This window comes from Rhamphochromis longiceps, linkage group LG14 (genome assembly GCF_057381845.1).
Source record: "Rhamphochromis longiceps isolate RC_006_pf linkage group LG14, R_longiceps_female_GT1.1, whole genome shotgun sequence".
Taxonomy (NCBI): Eukaryota; Metazoa; Chordata; class Actinopteri; order Cichliformes; family Cichlidae; genus Rhamphochromis; species Rhamphochromis longiceps.
The window spans coordinates 22,295,892-22,320,392 of NC_140570.1; the positions used below are offsets into that span (position 1 = coordinate 22,295,892).

Genomic DNA, 24,501 nt, shown 5'->3' on the forward strand with positions numbered 1-24,501 from the left:
GCCTCCTCGTCACACTTACGCCACATCAGCTGCCCCCAAACTAACAGGAACAATGGAAACAATGGCAGCGAGGCGTGTTGGGCCCTGATGTACAGTGCGTCTGCTTTTGCCGCCATATGTACAGAAGCTGCGGCTTCCCTGACTACAAAAGCCTTGCCATGCGTCAGGATGCTTTGTCTTTTATTCCCCTGACACTGCCCCGTGCTCCATGAAACCTTGTGAAGGCTGACCCTTGACCCCTGGAAAGCGTCTACACAATGCAGGCAGAAACTCCCTTTGTTTATAAGGCTAACTTGTTAACCACTTGCTGCCTGATTAAAAACAGAGTTCCACCTGATTTCACGAAATACTGACTTGCATACTTAAAAAAAATGAAGATATAACCCATTTCCAAAACTTTACACTAACAAATTATAAATAACTGAGAAGATTAAACTAAAAGAAATTGGTAGTAATAAAAAAAAAATCTCCATGTGTAAATATGTGTACTTAACGTGGATGCATGGAAAAACAATGCAGTCCTGTTCATGTGAACAAGTGCAAAGTAAACATGCAGATGTATAATCTTACATTTTACAAGCTGTATGCATACTACACCCAAACAGGAGCATGTAGAAGCTCATTCCCCCCCCCCCCCCCCCCCCTAAAAAAGAAAAGAAAAAGCTTAATAAACATATTCAGCATGTAGAGAAAAAGGTGTGACTTGTGTAAATGGATAAATGAGACAGAGCGAGAGAGAGAGAGAGATACATGTAGCTTTGAATAAAATAGAAAAACAGGATATAAGAACCAGTCTATTTACAATTTAACGCTTTATTCCAGTTCAAAGTGCTTCAAAAGTGATAAACTGATAATAATAAAAAACCCAAATTGAATGAAATGAAACCATAACAAATAAATTACATTTAAAACGGCCTGTAAGTACCATCAAATTACATCAAATTAAGAATAATAAATACTTTTATCAAAGTATGAAAACATATTTTTAAAAAAAGCAGAAACACTGGTTTTTGAAGTTTACTGGTATCACATGTGTGCATTTCGTGATGCTGCAATGGGACGTCATCTGTTGTTTGACTAATGTCCTCCACAGTGAATGATTATAATAAACAATATGCTGCAGTCCGGTAAAACATCAAGAAAAACAGTTCCCACTGTTTCACAGCACCATGCAGGTGCTTGTGTGTCTTTCCATTTTCCATTTTCCACACTCTGAGCCCTGCGGCAGGGCAGGTATCGATGTGGTTGCCGAGCTGGGTGGTGACAGTTGCTCAGGTGACTGAAACCAACACCCCACGGAGACAAACCGCCATCTGCGGGTGACAGAGGGAGGGAGCAGCCTGCTTTCACCAGACAGCTCCAACCTTCGGTTCGACTTCACTTACATTTACACTCTGCTCGACTCAGCAGCTACACGCAGGTGTCATGAGTGGGCATCCACAGATGCGCGTTTATGGCACCGTTCCCGCGTGTTTTCTTTATATAAGAAGCTATAATAAGGTGTTATTGGATTAGCTATGGATCGACTCGATGATTGGAGCTTCAAGTCCAAGGAAATAATGGACCTAGAGGAGGATTTCTTTTTCCACTATGGAGCGGAGGAAATGACAGATTATCAGGACCCCAGTGAACTTCTGGCTGCTTTAAAACAAAAGGAGGAAGAGGTTATTTTGGCAGCCCAGCTGGGAAACGCATTGCTCCTAGAAAACCGCCAGCTTAAGGAGAAGAGCGAAAAACTTCATGAGCAATACGCAGAGAAGCTGGAGGTAAGGAGAATCCGATTCCCTACAGGTGAACTAATAATCTAGTAGGTTTTGTAATAATCTAAAACATTCTGTGAAATGTTCGGGTTGAAGTGTTTAGAATTACGTCATGGTTGTTGCTGTTTGAAGTGGGCGGGTAAGAAGTTTTCCCGATGTCCAAAGATTGTATGCTGTTGTTTCTCTCCCAGCTTTACGCACGAAAACGCGTAAAAATCTTTCTAGCTCTATTTATTTAAGTTAAGGTGACCAACTTAAATATTCAACATTAATGACATTGAGTCACCTGAGTCATTTATTGGGACCTCCGACCGCACTATTAACGTGTTCTCAATATTTTGGCCATCCCATGAAAAGACATTTACAATTGTAAATGGAAAAAGCAGCATAAAAAAGGCACTGCTAAGGTGTTCCTACTAAACTGGTTGGTTTACAAAATAATGAATGCAATATATTCAACGTTAAATAAGCTGTAACTGTATAAAGAAACTATAATGTAAGCAGGCAGAAATGCTAGTGCGTTGCTAAACTTTACTAACTCTCTCTGAAGCGATCTTTTGTGTTCTCCCAGCGACTGTAAAACTATTTCTATCTTAGCAGACCTGTCAGTACTGAAATTCCTTCTAGGTAGTCTTGCTGCATACTTGTGAGACACTTCAACTCCTCACGAGATCTCAGCAGTCAGACAGAAAGTGTAGTAATAAAAGCGAACCGGTGGCATCCATGTGTTTGTCTCAGTCGACTACACCAGCACCAAATCATGTTGAGAGGCTGTGATATGAAAATAATGACCTCATTGCTTTCCCCGGGTGATGCTGATGTCTCTATCAGATGCTCGCATCAAGTCAGGTATGGCAGTCACTTAAATCACACCAAGGACAAGACAATGGTGCGCTAGTGTCTAAATTGATGTAAACGTGCTGCGTGAACTTTTCTGATTGAATTTGCCAGAGGTGTGTGGTAAATGTCTGGAACAGTCATTTTCTTGAGTGGGGGGATTTTTAGCCCTTATTGTCTTAAGAAAGTTGAGAGAAGGCAGGAAAGTTTGAAAGACAGAGAACAGGGGAAGATTCAGACCCAGTCCTCTTTATTTACCTTACACCTTATGGGTCACCTGCACAACCCATTGAGCTAAAATAGTGCTGGATCAATCAGGTGTCATGGCAAGTTAATGCTTGGATGACTTTTCTGTTGACTGACAAACTGACTGATCTTTTAAGCTCCAAAGGAATGGATGAAAGCAGAGTGGATGTTTTCCTCTTCTAGCTTTAATGATATCAGCTACCCTATTGTTACGGATTCAAATTACAGCTGTTGGACATTTCCTGTTATCCGTCAGAGCACTAAATGAGGTTGACAGGTGCTTGTGCTCACTCAAATGCCTTCCAACAACACTCTCACGATGCCAAACAGCTTCATTTGCTGCAGTCGTAGCTAGACAACTGAACTGTATTTACTGCTTTATATTTTAAAATCTTTGTTTTGCTACACCCACCCTAAAGATCACCTGTTAAGGCATTTATCTTTTCCACCTCCGATAGGAGCTGGAGCAGGGAAAACATGAGGTGCGACTGAAGCTGGAGCGCCACCAGTCCCAGTGGGAGAGCCAGATGGGAGACCTGGAGCGGGATGCGAGGGAGCTGAGCGCCCAGGTGGAGCAGCTTACCCGGGCGCTCAGCGAGGCTGAGAGGGACAAGAGTCGAACTCAGCTGGAGCACAACGAGAACACTCAGCGGCTCCAGGAGGAGCTCAAAGCTGTGAGTCCCACACCTGGATGGGTAGATTCATGTTTTTCATCTTTGCTCAAAAAGTAACCGAGCCTCAGTGAAACAAACACCGGCAGTAGATTCAAAGCTTCAGGCCGTCTGAGTAAAACTAGAAAGTTACTCAATCCACCCACTGAAACTCGGTGTTCCCGTGTGAACTACTCCGGTATCAGCCTGACTGTATTTGATCTAAAGCAATGCCACACTCTGAGGATATTTGAAGGCTCATAGCAAGGTCACAGCTAAAATACTTCTACTACAAATAAGTGTTTTGATAAATGAGAAAGAGAGCGATAGAGCTAGAGTCAGCTGGGAGCTGCATATCAAAACCTGAGCAGTTTCCCTCAGGCAAATCAGCAATGTCAAGTGCAGAGCAGGAGGGAAACGACATGTAAACAAGAGGGGGAGGGAAACTTCAAGCATGACTTAATTTTAAATCCAAGAGAGAGGGAGGGAAGCTTGGAAAATACCTGGAAGAAGCTTTATTCAAATTCTAGTTCAGGCAAATGAATTAAACTCATTGCCGTATAATTATTTTAGCCACTTTTTTATGTCATTGTACCTGTGAAATGTAATAGAAAAATGTCCTAGATAATCTATTAGACATATTATAGAAGCTTTTATCAGAACATTATAATCTGTTACGTTGGTTTATTCAGTAACACAAAGTTAACCTTTAACTAGCTTGACATCATAAGGACGCTGACAACATGCCGCTGACTCACGTCTTCAGGAGTTCATGAGTGTTGAAGTAAATTATTTATGATCATAAGTATCTGATCAGAAATGCAGTACACTGTACACAAAGCAGGCTGGTGACAGCTTCTTATCAGTGGAGCTGACTGGATCACACAGCTGGAGCAAACTTGAGTATTTTTCCAGGCTGAGAAAGTGAGGATTGTTTTTCTCAGCGTTGCTGTTGTGACGTGCTGCGTTCCACACGACAAACCTCTGCTCACGCAGAATGAACAGCAGACACGAGCTTGTAAGGAGTCAAGGTCCACGAAATAAGGAACTGTGAGCTTCCTTCCCCCTCTGTGGCTATACTGAAGGACTTGGTGTGTGGAAATCAGACTCCCTAGAAGTTCAGGAAAATGCCAATTTAGATAAAAGCTTGTATCTCTCTGTTTGAGCTGTTTTAGGGGAGAGGGAGGTGGAGGAAATACTTTATTGGGCTGCCCAGTGTTAGCCAAATGTAACTCTGGTCTGTGTAGTTGTGAAGCTGAGAGAAGAGACTGAATCTTAAGACGCTCCATGTCTGACAAGTCTTTGCCTGATGTGGTGAAAGATACTGCTGCTTCTGTCGGACAGCTGTGTGGTGGGGTGAGTCGTGCTGTAATTCATTGAGTTTTTGTTTCTCACGGTTTTGACTGGAAGAGCTCGGTTTATTCATGGTGTCATGTTCAGGCTTCAGTAAGCTATACAGTAGGTTTCTTCTTTTAACTTAAAAAACAAACAAACAACAAAACTCAAGGATACTTAGGAAACTTGAATATGTCAATGAGCTAATCAATTGTAGCTGCTGTTTTCAGTTTATATACTTAATGTGTAATAGACAGAATTGCATTAAATTAATCAATAAATCAAAGCTGAACTAATCTTCAAAAAACAGAAATTACATTTTAATTTAAAAGCCGAATGGACCTGAGCTGGTTTGAGAAGAGAAGTTAACCATTAACATTGAGTAGAAATAGATAGTAAATGTTATAAAGTCATAAGAAATTTTGGGGGGGGTTTACAACCACCACTAGGGAAAATATGTATTCCCTGACTGGTTGAAAGTGGTTCTTGGAGATTCTCGGTTCTCACTGGGTAAAACTGTTGCAAAGCAAGTGTTGCACCAGAACCTCTCAGTAAGGGCTTTGTTTGCTAGCAGATTAACGCAAGTGCCTGTCGTTTTTATTTTTTGTTTTTATGCTGGTCTCCAAGTACTTGTTAACTAGCCAAGTGTTTGTATAACCTGAAAAAGTGTGATGTAAACCAGAAATGGAGGAGATTCACATTCAAAGTAGAAGTTGCGGTACTGCAGCCAACATGTTACAAAAAGCGCTTTTCAGTGTCAGTGTAACTGACATAGCTGGCAACTGTTTGTAGACAAGTCCGTCACTTCTATCCAAATTTCCACAGCAATATGCTAACAATCAAAGTAATCACAAGGAGGCTTTTTGCCAACCAACTGGGGAAAACATGTTTGTCTAGTGACAGGTGCTTGCCAGAGGTTCACTAATTGGTCAGGAGACCTGTGTGACCTGGGGCAGTTGACAGCCATTAACTTCTAGCAACCACTTGCAACTGATTGGGGAATACTCATTTTTCCCTAATGACTGGTGGTCAACCAGTGGCCAACTTAGCTGAAAGTTAAGGTAAATTAATTAAGTTGTTAATCAAAAGCATATTTATACAATTAAAATGGTTTGTTCTAATTGTAGATAAACATTTAAAATGGTAACTTAGGAGTGTAGAGAAAGAAATGTATAATTTTTGTATGGAACTATAAGCTAAAAAGCCCCTGAAATGAATTAAATTGTTAGCTAAAAATGAAAAAATGTCGAAGTTAAAAATTGTTTGCCATGTGGCTAGCATTTCTCAAAGTATAGATAAATAAAATTGTTATCAAAAGCATGGGTAAGCATTTGAAGTGGGTAGCTAAAAGTGTGGATAAACAGTTAACTGATTAGTCAGGAATGTAGTTTTTGTTTTTTTTAAATTAATTATTAGCTTAAAGTATAAAGAATTAAAATTGTTAGCCATGTTGCTGGTAGTCATTGAAAAATATAGATAAAAAAATATAAACTCTTAGCTAAAACTCCTTATAAACAGTTAAAAATTAAATTATGTTTAAAAGACAGATGCATTCATTAATAAAATTCTAGCTGAAAGTACAAGCTAAAAACCTTCCGTTAAAACCAGCTAAAACGTTAAAATATAGATAAACAGTTGCAAATGGAGTTATCAGCTCTCAGAAAATGAAAATGTGATGAAAAAACGATTTTCCAAAATGTTAGATAAAACCTTAAAATGTATATAAATAGTTAAAATCATTAGCTGTATGGCTAGCAGCCATCAAAAAGCGAGTTATGGACTAAAAGCTAATACCTGGATAACCAGTTTAGGTGCTTCACTAACCATAACAGATAAATGGTAAGATGAAGCGAAAGTTTCTCACAGATGAAAACATAATATGCTAATTATGAAACCGTAAGTAGACCATGACAGGAATCTGGAGGAGGATATAAACTGAAACCAGAGAGAAAAAGAATTTTCCAACAACATGAAAAGATTTGCTGTGAACTTCTGCCCTGGTGCACATGAGGAAGCAGCTGCATTAAAAACAATACTGATGCGTGCCAAATTGTCACACAGTGCAGACTGTTAAAACAGGAGCTCCGGAGCAGAAGCAAAGTGTTGAAAATCTCAGGGAGAGGTGACTGATGTCAGGGTGTTTTCTTACAAACCATCGCTGCAACTGTAAACCAGGCTGAAAAGACTTTGGTCAAACATGAATCACTCTCTATGTTCGTTTGTTAATTTGTCACTGGAGTTTCCTGGCAGTCTCATACAAGGAAAACCACAGTTTACCGTCTGAAGAAAAACATTAAGTATGACTGTAAGGAAATGAGATAATTGCATATAGTGAAAGTAAAAACATTTTAGTATTTTGCTGATTTTGGCTGAAGTCTTGTGCAACATTTTTAGTGCATTAGAAAACTGAATATAAACACATCTACTGGATAAGAAATACCAGACTGGAATGGGAGTATGATTACTGGATGATGAGCTGGAAATGCTGATAGTTTCCTGCATGTTTTCATGCGTTTCATTCGTTTCAATTGTTTTTAAAAAACAAACAACAAAACTCGGTAAGTTTAGGACTTTGCTATGAGCTTATTTCAGGTAGACCTGACTTACTGCTGGGGGTATTATGAGCTGACACTGGCCAATAATAGACAGATTGTACACAACCAGATTGTACTGGTTGTGGGATTTATTTGCCTCATGACTGGTAATAGCCCAAGGCAAATAGGATGACTTACTGATGCCAGCAATAAGTGTTTGTGTATTTATATAGTTGTTATGGATATACACTTTTTAAAATACTTTTTAACATATTATTATTTAATAAGGGGGTTTCTGTTCATTTCACTTTTAGTTTTTATTGTTTGGTTTCACTTAAGTTTCAATATAATATAACCTTTTAGATATAACTCAAACGTACTGTGTGTGCATACATACAGAATATTGAATAACTTGTATACAAAAAGAGTTAAGACCATTGCAGACAGGTGTTTCTACTTTTTTGGTCACTCTGTTGATATCTTGTTTTCTGTCAGGTTAACCGATGCAGATCACATTACCTTTTTCACTTCCTGCTTCCTACTCAGGGTCACATATCACTCACACCGGTAGCATTTTATTGGGCAGCTGTGACAAATCCCTCACTGTGTACATTGTTTAAGACAAGCCCCCGTAACCTCGGTCAGCATCACCAAGCTCACAGACAAAAAAGGAAAACACAATATACATTACAGAGAGATATAAATCTTTCATTTTGTTCTTTGATGTTGCACCAACGTTCCTTTATCCCAGGGGAAAGCCATCTTTTCTCTGTGCCCCCAAGGGGCTTAGTTATAGCTGTGGAAGCCAGCTGTTGGATACTTCAGCGTGTGGACTCATGAAGGCGTGGAGGGGGTGGGGGGGGTGGAGTGTCCTCCGTCCCCTCCTCGTTTTGGTGGCTCTCAGTGAGTCGGTGCCTCTATTGTAGAAAGAGGCCCATACTGAAATGTTCATTTTTAAACCCAGACTTCTTCTCTTCTCACTGTGTCTGCTTGCTTTTTGTTTTTATCCTTTATTCACTCACACAGACACACGCTTCCCTCTACTTATGTCCCACAAACCTGCCTCACATCCTCCATACTTTCAAGCTCTTCCCTCCAGCTTTTACTCTGGTGATGTCCGAGTTCACCATTGTTGTTTAATGTGGCATGATTATGTCACCACCAAGATCAAGATGCCCTCTGCTCCATCTGCCGTAGAGGCCGGCCTTTCATTTTGTATTATGTGGCATTGATTGGACCTGACAGGGCCCCGCCGAACTGCTGAGTAAGGGGAAATGAGGGTCCCAGTCCAGGACAAGGGAGGGCAGAAGGGGGGGCCTTTCACAGGGCCTGTAGGCACAGCAGCTTCCCAAATTTTTAATGTTGCCCAATCTTTTGTGTTTGAATCAGCTTTCAAGTTTTCCAATATTCAGTGTTTTATGGTTAAAGTTGAAAATGGGGGAAAATGAATGAATCACTCATGCTGTTAGCTTTTACATCTGTCCTGTTTTTGCCCCAGGTTTTGGAAGCACTGCAGGCTATCAGGAAAACCAATAACCAACCACATTTAAATTTAGTCAACTAATCCCCAGCTTCTTCTCATCTCAGCTTTAGCCAAGACTTTTATTTTCTTAAAGCTCAGGCTACAGGCAGGCTTCATTTTGGATTTTCACTTTAACTGATACGCGTGTGTGACGCCAGTCTCTGGCTGAGATCTTTTTAACCCTCTCCATATTTCTCATTTCATTTGCTCCCTTTGTGACTCTCCTGCGTTCGTGTTCTCTTTCTTCTGTGCACGTGTAGGCGATGGAGGTGGAGAGAGCCATGTCCACTGAGCTGCAGGCTCTGAAACAGGAGCTGCAACAAAAAGGAAGTCACAACAGGCAGCAGGACGAGGAGCTGATGAGTGCCATGAGAGAGCAGGCAAGTACTCTAATGCACACGTGCGGCCGTTACTGTGACTTTACAGAGGTGTAGCTTCATATTTATGCTAAAATATGGTCTTCTTCTTGTAGCATATCATATTTTTGTATCAATTTTTTTCTCAAATGCCTTTCTAATAATTACTTGGCATCAGTGAAGCGAGTCATAAATGAACTTCTATCTCTTCATGTCTGGCCCATACCTGCTGGTCATGTTTAGACCTACATGGTTCTTAAAATAACGTCTTCTAAGTAATGTTTTAAGCAAAGTAAAATGGCAAATAAACAGTCTGTCTAAAAAGTGATCTTTTCTAATACATAATGCGTTTTATTTCATGCAATGGATGTGGTGGTTACATAAAACAGAAGAATAATGAAAGTCCTGGACAACCAGCAGCAGAAACTGGGAAAAAAAAGTACTAAAACAACACTTTATTTTGTAATAATGGTTTGATTAAAGGTTTTTAAAAAGGAATATCTGTTTTGAAATGACTTTTGAAATTGTGACGAGCAAGTTCACCTTCTTTTTTGGATGTACTCCTGAATAGGATAAATACAGTCAGACAGATTCTCGGTAAATCATCCTTTTCTCGATAAATTGTTCATTTCCGAAAATGAGAAAACGGATAGCCTTCCAAGTAAAAGTAGGAAGGTTCAAATATCAGCTTCATTCCTCCTGTTAGTGGATTGTTTTGTTGCGATGCAAGGGAGTGGTGTGAGTTAGTGAGAATTTTCCTCCCTGAGGGGAAGAAATAACTTTGTTATCTGTATTTCTGCTTGTTTTTCCAGGTGTTGCGTCTCTCACAGAAGGAACAGGTGCTGGAGCAACGATTGGAGAGTGTTTGTCAAGAAAACGAAGAACTGAGGGCGAGTTTGGCCTCTTTGGACGCACGCTTGGCTCTGCACGACCAACTCAACGAGCAGCACAGCCAGCAGGTACAAACATGAATACAGTACAGCGCAGGCAAGACTGTCATTCGAGCTCCATAGTACATAAGCAATCTGATTAGAGCTCATTGTGGCAGCAAAACCGCATCAAGTGGTTAGTGCGTGACTAAAAGAACCACAATGACAAAGATTTTCTGCTCCCTCTCTGCCAGCCTGGGTTTCGGTGGGATTGCGGAAAGTACCGCTAAACAATCACCTCACTCCCGTCACTGTATCTCTCACCCGCAACTCTGGATTCCACTCGTGTTCGTTTAGTTTCATGTTTGGCTTTAGGCTGGAATCTGGCATGTCAGGATTTCTTTCTCTTGTTGGTACAGTCTGCTTACACGAGTCTCCTATTACAGCTCCTTCCAGAGCTCATTTGACTCTTAGGCTAAAAGCAGGGATCTGTGTAATCTAGCAGGATTCATAATGTGATTTTTATCGTAGCTTCTTCATCTGTCGGACGTGTTATCCTTGTCACATTTCTGTTTTCGTTCATGTGTGCATGTGCCTCTCGCTCTCTGTGCTTTTCAGCTTGCCGAGGCGCGGCAAGAGGTGGAGGCTGCACGGGGTCATTCACAGCAGCTGCAGGCCCAGGTGGAGGAGCTTCAGGAGGAGGTGTCCCTGCAGGAAGCCAGGAGCTACGGCGACACTTCCCTGCTGTCTGAGCTGGAAAGTAGCCTGGAGATAACAGGCCTCGGAGTCAGCAAAGAAGAGGTAGGTTTACTGATTAATACAGTCAAAGCATATTGTTTTATAAAAAAAACATCCAAAACATGCCTCATGTGGCTGATTGAAGTATTTCATTTCAATTTAATTTAAAAATATAAAGTTCACTGTGAATAAGAGTAAAGCTAATGGTAAGCTGTCTCGTGACTAGGGCTGGGCCATATTATACCGTTCACGGTAATAATGTTAGGCAACGATAGGAAAATGAAATATCGCGATAGAATGGGAGTAAAACGCGCATGCGCAGTGCCTTTGTTTTCATACGCACATGGCCCATTGTTGAGTGAAACAGATGAACCAGAATTGGTTTGTAAAAATGGTGCAACTTCAGTGATGTGGAACTGGTTTGGTGTTTGTCCGTCAGATACACAACAAAGCACATTTTTTTGCAGAACATGCAAGCGGCCGTCGTTATTGTCATATTTGTCGGACTAAGATGCTCTTAAATCTGGGAGTAATCTGGGTCCTAAACTCCGTATGCTTCAGGTCAAACAACACTGCAGCATCACTTAGAGTTAAAAACTGTCTAAATTCTTTCATCTTTAATAAAACGATCAGCATTGCTGCTTTACCAGGTGTAACTATAAAGTTTAACTTCCAGGCATCCATGAAAACAAAAGTTATTACATTTAACGGAGTTAGAAGTTAGCAGGAAGCTAGCGGAAGTTAGCGCGCTAGTTTCGCTAGTTACCTAAGCATGATATAGCATGTTCTGACGGAGAGATTTCTGAAAAAAATCAAACGTACAGCTCTGCTATCACTTCCAACATAAATGAAGACAGGAAACTAAACAGCAGTGACGTTTGTAGGGTTACTGAAGTTGGGCTAGCTGGTATATAATGATGTGCTACGTGATCGCTAGCGACACAGCTATGTTAGCATAACATAAACAGTGAAGCTGGAGGACGAACACTAACACTTTTCCACTTATAAAAGTTAACGTGAAGGTTCTTCATGGTTAGAGACAAATGCAATCGCATGGCAGGATGCTGTAAACGGACCAAACTTCAGTCAGGAGAACAACTGAGATAATCCATCCACAATACGAGGTTAGTCATTAATATACTGCAACAACATGGGAATAGAGCAGCTGCCAGAGAATTCAACATTAATGAATCAATGGTACAGAAGTGGAGGAAGCAAGAAGAATGAGTTTAATAAAGTTTGATTTATCTGACTGCTTTGTTTCGCTTAATGTGCCTTATAATCCCGTGCACCTTATGGTGCGAAAAATACGTACTGCACACTGCCGTTTAATGTTGCAAAGCACCTCTTTTTAACTTCAGTGGATATTATACATGGTTATGCTCAGGATATGTCAGCCCATTTCTACTGGAAATGCCTTTTGGTTAAACTTTCAGCAAGGAATTTGCATTTGCACTGTTACATTTTTATAAAGCTTTAATGTACATAAAAACCAGCTTCTTGTTTAAGTGAAAATAAATGGAAGGTTGTCTTTTTGCGCTAGTAATGTTGTGGAGTTGTATTTTGTCTCGCATCAATTATATCGTCGGTTATATCGTTATCGCAAATTTTCAAATATATATCGTGATAAATATTTTTGGCCATATCGCCCTGCTCTACTCGTGACCTTATACATAAACATCACTCCACTTAGAAGACAGAGTGATGAGGGAGAAAGGAATGCAGGGGGGCGCATGTAGATGCACAACATCATTGTAATCAAGTGCAGGTGATCTTAAAACTAAGAGAGAGACAATTTTACTGTCTGTGTTAGCCTCACATAAACAATCCTGCTCCTTTAATACTTATTTGAGCACCGATTATCTGTCAGTCCACAGCTTTGAAGAGTTAACGTCTTAAATTTCTCCTGTTTGAATGATGATTGGTAGAAACTGCAGTCCCAAACTGTTCTCAAGTTTACGAATTTGTGCCCCTGAAGCAGTAAGAATAATTTATCATTTATTTTTCTGTATTTGTATTGTTGGTATTTTAGTATCTCTAGGTGCAATAAGCATGACTTTTCTTCAACGTTGATTTTTTGCAACATTGTGATGTGTTATCCTGTATCAGTGTTATGATCTAAAATTATACGTACTGTAAAGCACAAACACACAAAAAAGTACTAGGAAAAAAAGTAAAATTCCTCTTATAGCACTAATGTGAATGCTGTCGAGTCACTGCAAGACAAAATTGGAAAAACATGCAAACAGCTCTGTGTAGGAACAGCTGCACACTATCTCCATACTGTGGTTGGCTTTTGCTGCAGTGGGCCTGCAATGATTCACAGGTCACGTGCGTTTTGAGGGGAAACTGTGTTCCTGTGATGACTGGAAATGAAATGATCAAGTTGTCTTTCTTGAGAATGAGATCGCACATTTATAGCACCAGAGATACATCATTTATACTCTGAATTTTGGAAAGCGTTTGAAAATGTTGTAGCAAAAGCACGGTAGCTCTCTCTACAGAGAGGGACGCCATGCAGGAACATGTTGTGCGAGTTCTTGGTGACAGTGTGACAGCGTGTTTGCTGTCACACTGTCACCAAGGCGTGAAGCTCCTGATTGTACAGAGTGAAGTCCTGGATGAGGACTTGTGCAGAAGTCACGTGTTGGAGTTGTGTCTGGGAGAGAGCAGAAAATGTCTTCTCACCGTCCGTGTGTCTGCTGTTATTGTTGTGTTGCAGCAGGAAAAAGTAATGTGTTGCTGCACTCGTGAGTCACATTTCCTGTTTGTCATTACCACATTGTCGGAGACTTTCCACATTGTTGTCACATGTGGGGTATATGATGGCAATACCTCACTAAAACATAAAGCTCATTATTTTTGTGGCAGCCACAATTACTGTTCAATTTTTAAGCATTTTTTTACTCAGGCTGATTTTATTGTCTCTTAAATATAGAACTTTCTCAGAGTCAGGGGTGTTAAAACTTATGCAAACAACTGTGACTGTTTATCACCTGAAACTGTTCCTGTTTAGTTATTTTTGTTATGATCAGATAAGCACTGTCACGTGATACACATGACTCAGGTAAGTTAAATGTGCCCATGAGGTAATGCTGACTCCTCCAGTCGTATAAATACATGATGTCATTCAAGACATGTGAGAAGAAGATGGGGAATGCTCGCAGGAACAGAGAAGAAGAAATAACTTGTATAACACACAGAAATTCCTTTTAATATGCTGTTAGGTCCAAAGCAGTAGGGTGAATGTGAAATGTAAAGCATACTGTAGAAGCAGCCAAGAGTTTCTCAAGGAAAAGAAATGGGATATACTTCAATGGCCAAGTCAGTCACCTGATCTCCAGGCGACTGATTAAAATCCTTTGCAGCCAGACTTCCCTGCAAAGGATTTTATGAAAAAGTCTGTAATTCCTAAGCAGTTAATTCAGTTAACTGAAAGTCTGCTTTTCAATCACATCTTGATTGCTTAATTTAAAATCCATTGTGATGGTGTGGTAAGGCAAAGAGTTTATGGACCTAAATGTAGGTCAGAATTCGAGCAGCATCCTCCAAGCTATGTAACTTTTGTTGCACGTTTAATATTTTGGTTCATGTGAAGGTGAAGGTTATTCAGCTGACTGAACCTGCTACCAGGGTAACCAGATAAAATGGGGCCGAAGAGGACACCGACAGCTGAGGAAGTCGAGGACATTAAAAAGTCCCTTGACTTCATAATGGAGGAAATTTCTACTATCAGGTTGCAGCAGAAAAATATCATTGAAATTGTGGAGGAGGTAAAGCTCCTCCGCATCCAAAATGCCGAAAAAGATAAAAAGATTGCATACCTGGAAAGTAAGGTCGCTGACCTGGAACAATACTCCAGGATAAACGACGTCATCATCACTGGGCTCCATATTAAACCCCGGTCATACGCTCAGGCGGTGACCGCTGACAGCAACGAGGAACCTGGAGAGCTTGACATTAGCTCCACGGAACAACAGGTGGCTGCTTTCCTGCGGTCCAAAGGGATTGCCCTGGACTGTAACTCTGTCGAAGCATGCCACCCTCTTCCCAGGAGGAACGGCAACATACCGGCTATTATATTAAGGTTTGTAAATCGAAAGCACAAGATTACGCTGCTGAAACAAGGAAGAAAATTAAAAGGATCTAATGTCTTTATCAATGAACATCTAACCAAACACAACGCTGAAATAGCCAAAAAAGCGCGACACCTTAAGAAGCTGGGAAAAATCCACTTGGCACTTGGACGACGAACTGCAAAATATTCATTAAACTAAACGGATCACCAGAGGAAGCCAAAGTTCTGACCATTAAAAATATGGCGGATCTCGAAAAATATCAGTGAGCAACACGATCTGGACGGCAAACAAGGTAACAGACAACCACACACTCACTTATGACACACTGGAAGGAAGAACTCAGATACATCTGGAAGAATCAGCTGCATCAGTCAGACAGTTGCAGAATATGATCAATTGGAACTGAAAACATTTAACTATATGGATCACAATACACACGACTTGGAATATGAAATAGATCCAGACAACAACTTTTTCTCATCTAACAATAACAATTGCTGCTACTATACAAATAAAGACTACAATCAGAGGATTAAAACTGAGAATAAATTATCAATTATCCACTTTAACTGTAGAAGTCTCTATGCTAATTTTAGTCATATCAAAGAATATCTTAACCAGTTTTCACATCCATTTAGTGTCATTGCCTTATCAGAAACTTGGATCAATATGGAAAAAGGAACAGACTTTGAACTGGAGGGTTATGAATTCACATTTATAACTAGGCGAAACAAAGGAGGAGGAGGAGGAGTGGCCTTGTATGTGGACAAATCCTTGAAATTTAATGTGGTGGAAAAGATGACGATGGTGATTGATAATGTACTAGAATGTATTACAGTTGAAATTTGTAAAGAAAAAAGTAAAAATGTAATCATTAGCTGTATATACAGAGCTCCAGGTAGTAGTATTGAGACATTTAAAGACTGGATAGAAGAAACATTTATTGAAATAGCTCGCAAAAAAGTTTTCATTTGTGGAGACTTCAATATTGATTTGCTAAACCCAAATAAACATAAAACCACTGAGGAATTTATAAACACAATGCACTGTATGAATCTATTCCCTAAAATTACTAGACCTACCAGGATTACATCACATTGTGCAACTCTCATAGACAACATTTTTGCAAATGACATTGAAAATAAGACTGTAAGTGGACTCCTGATTAACGACATAAGTGACCATCTTCCAATTTTTACAATCTATGATAGGAATTACAAGATCAATAAAATGGACAGTAAAAAAGAGTACAGACGAGTAAGAACAGAAGAAAGAATGAATGCATTTAAAAAAGATTTATTGAAGGAAAACTGGGGTGAAGTATATCAGGAACAGGACGTTAATAGTGCTTATAATAAATTCCTTAGAATATTTACATTACTGTACAATACCAACTGTCCAATAAAGCAATATAGTAGGAAACAGAAATATATGGACTGTCCATGGATAACAAAAGGTCTGCAAAATGCATGTATAAAGGAAAATGCTCTATACAGAGAGTTCTTAAGAACGAGAACTAAAGATGCTGAAATCAGATACAAAAGATATAAAAATAGGTTAACTAATATACTTAGATTTAGTAAAAAGGAATACTATAAGAAGCAATTAGATATAAATAGAAATAATAATAAAAGATTATGGGAAATCCTGAACAGTGTTATAAAATGTGGGACTAGACAAAAGAACTATCCCAAGTATTTCATTTGTAATGACCATGAAGAATACAATATGGATGTTGTGGCAAATAGTCTCAATGAATTCTTTGTAACTGCTGGACCAAATTTAGCAAGAACAATCACTCATCCTGGGAAAGCACAGGAAAAACCCGATACACTGATTGACAGAAATCCATATTCTATGTTTCTCACAGTCGTTGATGAAAATGAAGTTCTTGAAATTGTCAAAAAATGTAAAAATCACAAATCTTTGGATTGTAATGATATTGATATGATAGTGGTTAAAAGAGTCATTGAGGCTATTATAAAACCATTTACATACATCTGTAATTTATCATTTCAAACTGGTCGATTTCCAGACAGAATGAAAATAGCAAAAGTTATACCTCTATACAAATCTGGAAACAAACACCATTTCACAAACTACAGGCCTGTCTCTTTACTACCTCAATTCTCAAAAGTTCTTGAAAAACTGTTTAAAAACAGACTGGAAAAATTTATAGATAAACATAAACTACTCACTGAGAGTCAGTACGGATTCCGATCAAGCAGATCAACATCATCGGCACTATTAGATTCAATAGAATACATCACAAATTCCATAGACAAAAAGCAATATGTGGCTGGGTTATTCATAGACTTGACAAAGGCATTTGACACTATAGATCATGATATATTAATAAGAAAACTGGAACGTTATGGTGTCAGAGGGGTAGTTTTAGATTGGGTCCGGAGTTATTTAAGTGACAGAAAGCAGTTTGTGAAAATAAATGGTGGTTGCTCCTTATGTATGGACATTGCTTGTGGTGTACCCCAAGGGTCAGTTTTGGGTCCAAAATTCTTCAACTTGTACATTAACGACATCTGTAAAGTGTCCAAAGTATTAAAAGTGGTTCTCTTTGCTGACGATACAAACATTTTTTGCTCTGGTGATGATCTGCAGAATTTATTGGAGGATATGACTAATGAAATAAGTAAAGTGAAGTTCTGGCTTGATAAAAACAAATTATCATTAAATTTGAATAAATCTAAACTTATGTTATTTGGAAATAGTAGTTTAAATACTAATGCAAAGATTCAAATAAATGGTGTTGATATTGAAAGAGTCAGTGAAAATAAATTTCTGGGGGTAATAATAGATGAAAAACTTAACTGGAGAGCTCACGTAAGATATATTCATTCCAAAGTATCACGAAGCATTGCAGTACTAAACAAGGCAAAACAGGTATTCGACAGAACATCACTTCATATTCTCTACTGTTCACTGGTTTCACCATACTTAAGCTATTGTGCAGAGGTCTGGGGCAATAACTATAAAACCACATTACATTCACTTTTTACTCTTCAAAAGAAAGCAATTCGAATCATCCACAATGCAGGTTATAGGGAACATACAAACTCACTATTTTTGCAGTCTGAAATATTGAAAATTGACGATATAGTGAAATTCCAAACAGCACAAATTCTATTCAAAGCAAAAAATAAAGAACTGCCAGGTAATATTCAGAGTATGTTTTTTTTGAAAGAAGGAAGTTATAATTTAAGGGGTTTTTGTAACTTCAAAACAATGAAGGTACGTACTACAAGAAAAGGCTTTTGTGTTTCTGTTCAAGGAGTGAAACTATGGAACAAACTGAATATGGAATTAAAGCAATGTCCAAACATAAAACTGTTCAAAAAGAGTTATAAAAATATGATCTTCTCGATCTATAAAGAAAAGGAAAATATTTAAATTAAGTGAATGTCTCTATTTAAAAACAAACAAACAAACAATTCATGATGTGATATTATAGTATATAGTATATCAGAAATCTGTTCACTATTTTTATTACAAATTATATCAGTAAGGAAGCTGACTAAATATTCACTGATAATTTATGGGACAGGGGTGGGATTAAATAAGTGTATACTTCTTCCCACTCCCTTTCAACATGTAAATTAATCAGAATGTTTTTTTGTATGTAATTTGTATAGTATATTTTTTTTTCTCTCATTTCTTTTCTAAATGTACTTGTATATTATTCACATTTTGAAATAAATTACCAATCAATCAATGCGGCTGACACTATTTTGAAAGTCACAGCAAGCACATATCAACACGTTTCTTCCTTTTTTTCATAGTTAACGCAAGAAATGGGGTCCATCCTTCAGTTACTCCTCCCGCTGACCCAGGAGCTGAACGGCTCAGAGCAGTCAGAAGTCGCCGATCAGCAGGAAGACCTGAAGGCCATGTTGCATCGGCTGAAGGGCGTGGCTCAAACTCTTTCACAGGCATCCAGGCCACAGGTGAGCTGCGCACACACGAACAGCAAATGGGGCAGGGAGAGGAAATGCGAACAAAAGGCTGACCTTGTTGTTTGAAACATGAGAAGGACGGGAATAGTACACTGTAGGTTTTGTCATGTCCTCGAATCATAAAGAAATGTACACAAAACAATCTGAAGTTCTGATGTCTAAGAAACGCAGGGCTGTACCAACACGGCAGAGCGCATTTATTGCTTTTCAAACACACAACTTACAGGTGAGAGATGCGACGTTTAACACTCCAACAGTGCATCTCTTTCTGTTGTACGATGAGAGACAATTGTACTGAAAGCAGAGTTATTTCCTTACTTTGTTTTTTCTTTGCTAGAGGTTGGACGCAGATGCAGGAAAAGCATAAATCATAGATCCAGAAAGCAGCCTGCTCACATACTATAGCAGTCCAACCTATCTACCCCCTAGTGGCTGTTTGAGGCACCACAGGGTGTTCACACAGGACAGATTGCTTTGCGCGAGCGTTTACAATAGTCCAGTTGTGTCTTGTGGCATTTATCTTACATTCAGAGCAGTAACATGAGTCTGTCAGTGTAACTAAAGGGGCCAGCCTCACCCCTTCCTCCGCGAGTGCACCTCCACAAGTAGGCCAACGCCACAGAAAGTCCTTTTGATGCACACACCGCTTACACCTGATCTCTCTGTTAATGCCTCTGTCCCAGGAGCTGAATCAGGGTTTTGTCGAAACGACGGGTGACGAGAGTGGGAATCTGAGCATGACACAGGAGCTGAGAGATCAGGTAACCGAGGGATGAACAGACCCGTCCGTCAAAGAGGGACAGCACCAGTTGTATGACAAAAAGGTTGCACCAGTGCTGACCCTACTGATCTTGATGCGGTATCTAAATTCAGAGATATTTGTGTGCCTCAGAATTGCATTTGACAAGCAGATAAACATTCATTATGTAGTATTTTATACTGTGGTCTAAAGAGCTCTTATCGTCTTCCTGCAGAATGTGCAGCTGCAGCAAGAAAATGCTGAACTGATGCAGAAGCTGCAGAGCGTTCAAGATCAAACTGAAGTTGTCCAACAGGCCATCAAAGACCGAGATGAAGCTATTGCGAAGTAAGTAATGAGTTTATTTATCCAATTCAAGTGAGAAAGTTCAAGCTTTCCAGATTACATGTTTTATATTTTTAAAACTGAAAAACACTAATTCCTAGTTCCCGAGCATGGCTCAGCCCTGAGTTTTAACTTGTTATGGATGTTAAAATCCTTACTTTAAAGATCTTTGTGTGACTTCTTTGCAGGAAAAACCGAATGGAAGAAGAGCTGGTGAGAAGTAAAAACGATATGATGTCTCTCAACAACCAGTTACTGGAAGCCATCCAACGCAAACTGGAGCTATCACAGGAGCTGGAGGCCTGGCAGGTAAACCACTCACTTTTCTCTGTAGACCTCCAGTCTAATGATCTTTCTCGCATCACTTTGTCACACTGTCCTATCATCTCGTAGCCTGTTTGCAGGGCCTTCTGCTTCAGCACATTCTTATTACGTTTAATCACCTGCATCGCTGATGGGAAGGCCACATTTTCAGAGGCACTGCCTGCGTTTGAGATTGATGTATCGGTCTGAGATTCTAGAGTAAAAAGTCAGAGACAGGCACCATCATAAATCTCCATGTCCTGACAGTTTGGAGGGATAAGAGCGGCATGTGTCTCTGAGCCCTTCTGCTGCTGAGTACTTATGCTAAGCTGAGCCATCTGCCTCAGTGTCTGAGCCTTCATGCTCTGATGAAGATAATACAGATAATATTTAGAGCAAACCACTGATTCACTTCTTTAAATACTGTGTTTCTGAGCAACCACAAGATAAAAACATATAAATTATAAAAAAATAAAGTAATGTAAGATTAATATAAATGATTATTTAATACAAAAGGCATGCAAAGAAAAGGTTATTTACTCAAACGGAAGTCAGACCGTTTGAGTAAATAAAAGTGACCGGTCATAGGCACTGACCAGTCACTTTATTGGACCAGTTTTGCCTTCAGAACTTCATAGATTTAATGAATCTGAACGCTGACAAGGAAGGTGTTTTATAACCTCTTTTTACTGTTATGAACAAATATGCCTAGAAGCACATTGTCTCAATCCATCTCCCAATGGTTTGATTTCAAGACTGTGATCAATAGCTTTAAACCAATATAGTTTTTCTTTTCCCTCCTCCTCCGGCTGCTGCTGCGACTCCTAAAGGGAGCAGATCATCTGCCTCCGTCTCACCCTATCCCTAGCTTCCTCCTCTGTCACACCACCCCTCTGCATCTCATCCTTTACCACAGGGGTGGGGAAACTCCAGGCTTCAAGGGCCGGTGTCCTGCAGGTTTTAGATGTATCCTTGATTCAACACAGCTGATTTAAATGGCTAAATTATGTCCTCAACATGTCTTGAAGTTCTTCAGAGGCCTGGTAATAAACTAATCATTTGATTCAGGTATGTTGACCCAGGGTGATATCTAAAACCTGCAGCGCATCGGCCGCTGCTTTACCACATCAATGAATCTTCTGAGGTCTTCCTCTTTTCCTCCTGCCTGGCAGCTCCATGTTTTTTAAAGAGTCAGTACTTTGTTGGTTTTCTCGTGGGACTTAATGATAACTAGTTTGCTTCTTTAATACTACGACTCTAGTACTAACATGTTATCTTTGCCAATCATGGGATACCAGACTGAGCCCCGGCTCCTAAGTCTTGCTGCTCAATTCCTCTTCCTCCCCACCTTTCCCCAGGATGACATCCAGATCTTCATCAACCAGCAGCTCAAGTCCCAGCAGCAGTTGGAGCAGCCTCAGAAGAAGCCCGCCTCCAACAACAGCATGTCATTCTTTCGCAGACCCAGCAGAACGGCTTCATCTTGGTCACGCCAGTCGTCGGCCTCCTCCTGGAATTCAGACTGCGATCAGGACAAAAACCAATCCCCGTGGAGGGACTGGTTAAGGCGGGGCAAAGGGGTGCAGTACAGCAAATAGTGAACACTAAGTGCTAGAACACTACTGGACTACTGTGGAGCAGATGCACCAAGAGAAAAGGTCAAAGGGAACTCACTAGTGGGGCTTCTTGTACATCATGTGAAGGAGAAAAAAAGCCATGAAGACAGAAGGAGCCACTGCAAACAAAGACTGAAACACATTTCACTGAGAGGCTGAGGCTTCTCAAAACGAAGACTGTGACAACATTTTTACAGAATTACAATTGAAGGTTTAACTGTAAATATCGCACCCTATTTTGTAAAATGGTGAATAAGCAGCTCAGTGGAAAGTATTTAAGATTTAACACATCAAAGAGAAGGATGCTCATGAAGTAAGTGATTAAACACTACATTTTTCGTTGTACTAAATTTGTCCTTATCATGTTGGATATAAGAAGTTATGTTTGTTTTTGGGTTGTTTTTTTTTTATTGTCAATGTTGCTAAATGTGTTTGAGAAACGCTGTACGTTTTCTTGTACATGAAGAAATCTGTTATTTTTATAATTTTGTTCTCATAGTTTCAGTTAAAAATCAAACATGTTGTCTGGACATTGATATGGTCTGTGGACAGCAGAAACTCTATTTTATGTTAAGCACTGTTCAGTATTGAAGCTGCTTTGTACAAACTGACCAAGTCTGGAAGGACTGACAGAAAGTTTCATAAAACATTAAATGATACTCAGTCAGGTCTCATTTTTCTCCACTGTTTGTCTTCAAAACTCTCCATGATAAAAGTTATTTACTGAAGATATTCTGGCTTTAATAGGGGAAAAGCTGCAAGATTGAAGACAATACACAAATATGGAGATGGGGTAATCTGTCAGGAATTAAAGGAGGCTACATTGAAAGAAATGAAAACGATCAACCTACAGAGGGCTGAAGTCAAATGTAGCAGCTCACAGTATGTCCAAGGATTTCATCCTGATACCTAATGGCAATCAGGGTGCTGTTGCTTAGCCTATAGAGGTCTGTGTGTCCCTCCATGGATGTGCCTCCCCAGATAATCACTGACCCACCACCAAACCGGTCATGGTTTCTTCAATTTTCATGTCTGTCACATGTGCTCAAGGTGAACCTGCTCTCATCTGTGAAAAGCACAGGATACTGGTGATGGACCTGCCAATTCTGGTATTCTATTGCAAATGCTAATTGTTCTCCACAGTGCCAGGCAGTGAGCACAGGGCTCACTAGCAGGTGAGGGACCCAGGTATTGCTTCATGCTACCAGAGACAACAAACCTAGCCAGTAAAACCATTCCTGTGTTAGTGGTTGTCTCACTGTTGCCTCTCTAGTGCATATATTGGTCATTTCGTTAACACGAAAGCCACTGAAACTGATTAACAACCCACCCCCACGCTACTTCACTGCTCAAATTAATATCCCAGAAGTTTAACTGACTTGATTAATATTCTCATGAAAGTGTTTAATTTTTTGAGCGGTTTGATAATCTGAAATGGGCTTCTAACAATACGTCTGCTGCTGCCCTCTGCTGATGGCCAGCAAACATTTCAGGCTTTAGTGGGAGGCAGATGTGTCATAGCTGACAGGATCTGACACACTGGACAGACTGCAGCTGAGGTGCTAAAAAATAAGCAAATGTAGTTACACTTAACTCAGTCATGTTAAATAACTGCAAGTCAACCTTAAATCAGTCAACTGAGGTTTTATCAGATTTTTTAATATTTATAATTTGTGTTCAGAGTTGCATATGTTCACTGCCTTTAACACTGCTACTCAGAAGTGTTGATTTATTAAAGCCATGTAGTTTTGTAAATGTGAAAACTTCCAGATGTCGAGACATGGGTAAATTATCATCAGTGTTTGAGGTTCCTGAACTAAGAATAAAGCAAAACCAAACATGTGCAATAACAACTGCGTACTTCATTCAAGATTAATGGTAATAATGGTCTTATTAGAGTGGGTAGAAGACTTACACTACTACTGGATATTTAGGTTCATGTTAGGTTTGCTTGGATAGCAGCTCTGTGGGAATTCATGGAAATTAACTTGTGCGTAAATATGTAAAATGAGCTCTGAGATAAGACGTCATAAACAAATCCAAGTAATTTAGTAGGAAAAAAGTGGGAGAGTCAGTTAAATCACAAAGACAACTTCTACAAATGAGATAGACTCAAAGACTCAGTTTGTAGTTTTGTTCAGGTTGCATCTCATTCGGTTCTGTCTACATCTTTTTGCAGTCATTCTGCATCTTGTGACTGTTTGTGTGTTTATATTGCATGTCTGTTGCTGTGTTGAACCTCACTTGCAATGATTTTATATATTTTGTTGTGCATTTTGCCTGTTTAATTGGTTCCTCTTGTCCCCCGTTTCCTCTCTTTTTTGTAGAAGCGTCTTTCTGCTGCAGGGGTTTTGCCAGCCATAAATCACAACTTCATCTTATAATCTCAACATTTTGAAATACTTGACTTCCAGTGTTAAGCACAATGATTGGTTCACACAACAAATCACACCTTTCAGCTTTTCATGTATTTTCAATATTTTTTCATTTTTTTCGCCCCCCCCCCCAAAAAAAAATTATTTAATTTAGAGGACAGAAACAAAGTATCGATCTTATTACACTAATATCGAACCAATACCAATACAGGCTCTGAAAAGATAT

General features: G+C 39.6%; 1 protein-coding gene across 1 annotated transcript; it reads left to right on the plus strand.

Annotated features, from left to right (window-relative positions):
• Positions 1-1,323: 1,323 nt before the first annotated feature.
• On the plus strand, positions 1,324-23,692 carry LOC146654032 (BICD family-like cargo adapter 1). The gene is made up of 10 exons (XM_085380044.1): positions 1,324-1,766; positions 3,302-3,517; positions 9,145-9,264; positions 10,053-10,199; positions 10,728-10,910; positions 18,724-18,888; positions 19,581-19,658; positions 19,872-19,984; positions 20,170-20,290; positions 21,643-23,692. The coding sequence occupies exons 1-10, from the start codon at positions 1,518-1,520 to the stop codon at positions 21,880-21,882; spliced, it is 1,632 nt and encodes a 543-aa protein (XP_085236170.1). The 5' UTR covers positions 1,324-1,517; the 3' UTR covers positions 21,883-23,692.
• Positions 23,693-24,501: the final 809 nt, after the last annotated feature.

What these genes read in the sequence shown, in the direction of transcription:
- LOC146654032 (XM_085380044.1), top strand. Translation starts at nt 1,518, where the DNA reads ATGGATCGACTCGATGATTGGAGCTTCAAGTCCAAGGAAATAATGGAC. An exon ending in ACGAGCAGCACAGCCAGCAG is followed by an intron (nt 10,200 to 10,727) that starts GTACAAACATGA and finishes TGTGCTTTTCAG; the next exon opens with CTTGCCGAGGCGCGGCAAGA. An exon ending in CGAGATGAAGCTATTGCGAA is followed by an intron (nt 19,985 to 20,169) that starts GTAAGTAATGAG and finishes ACTTCTTTGCAG; the next exon opens with GAAAAACCGAATGGAAGAAG.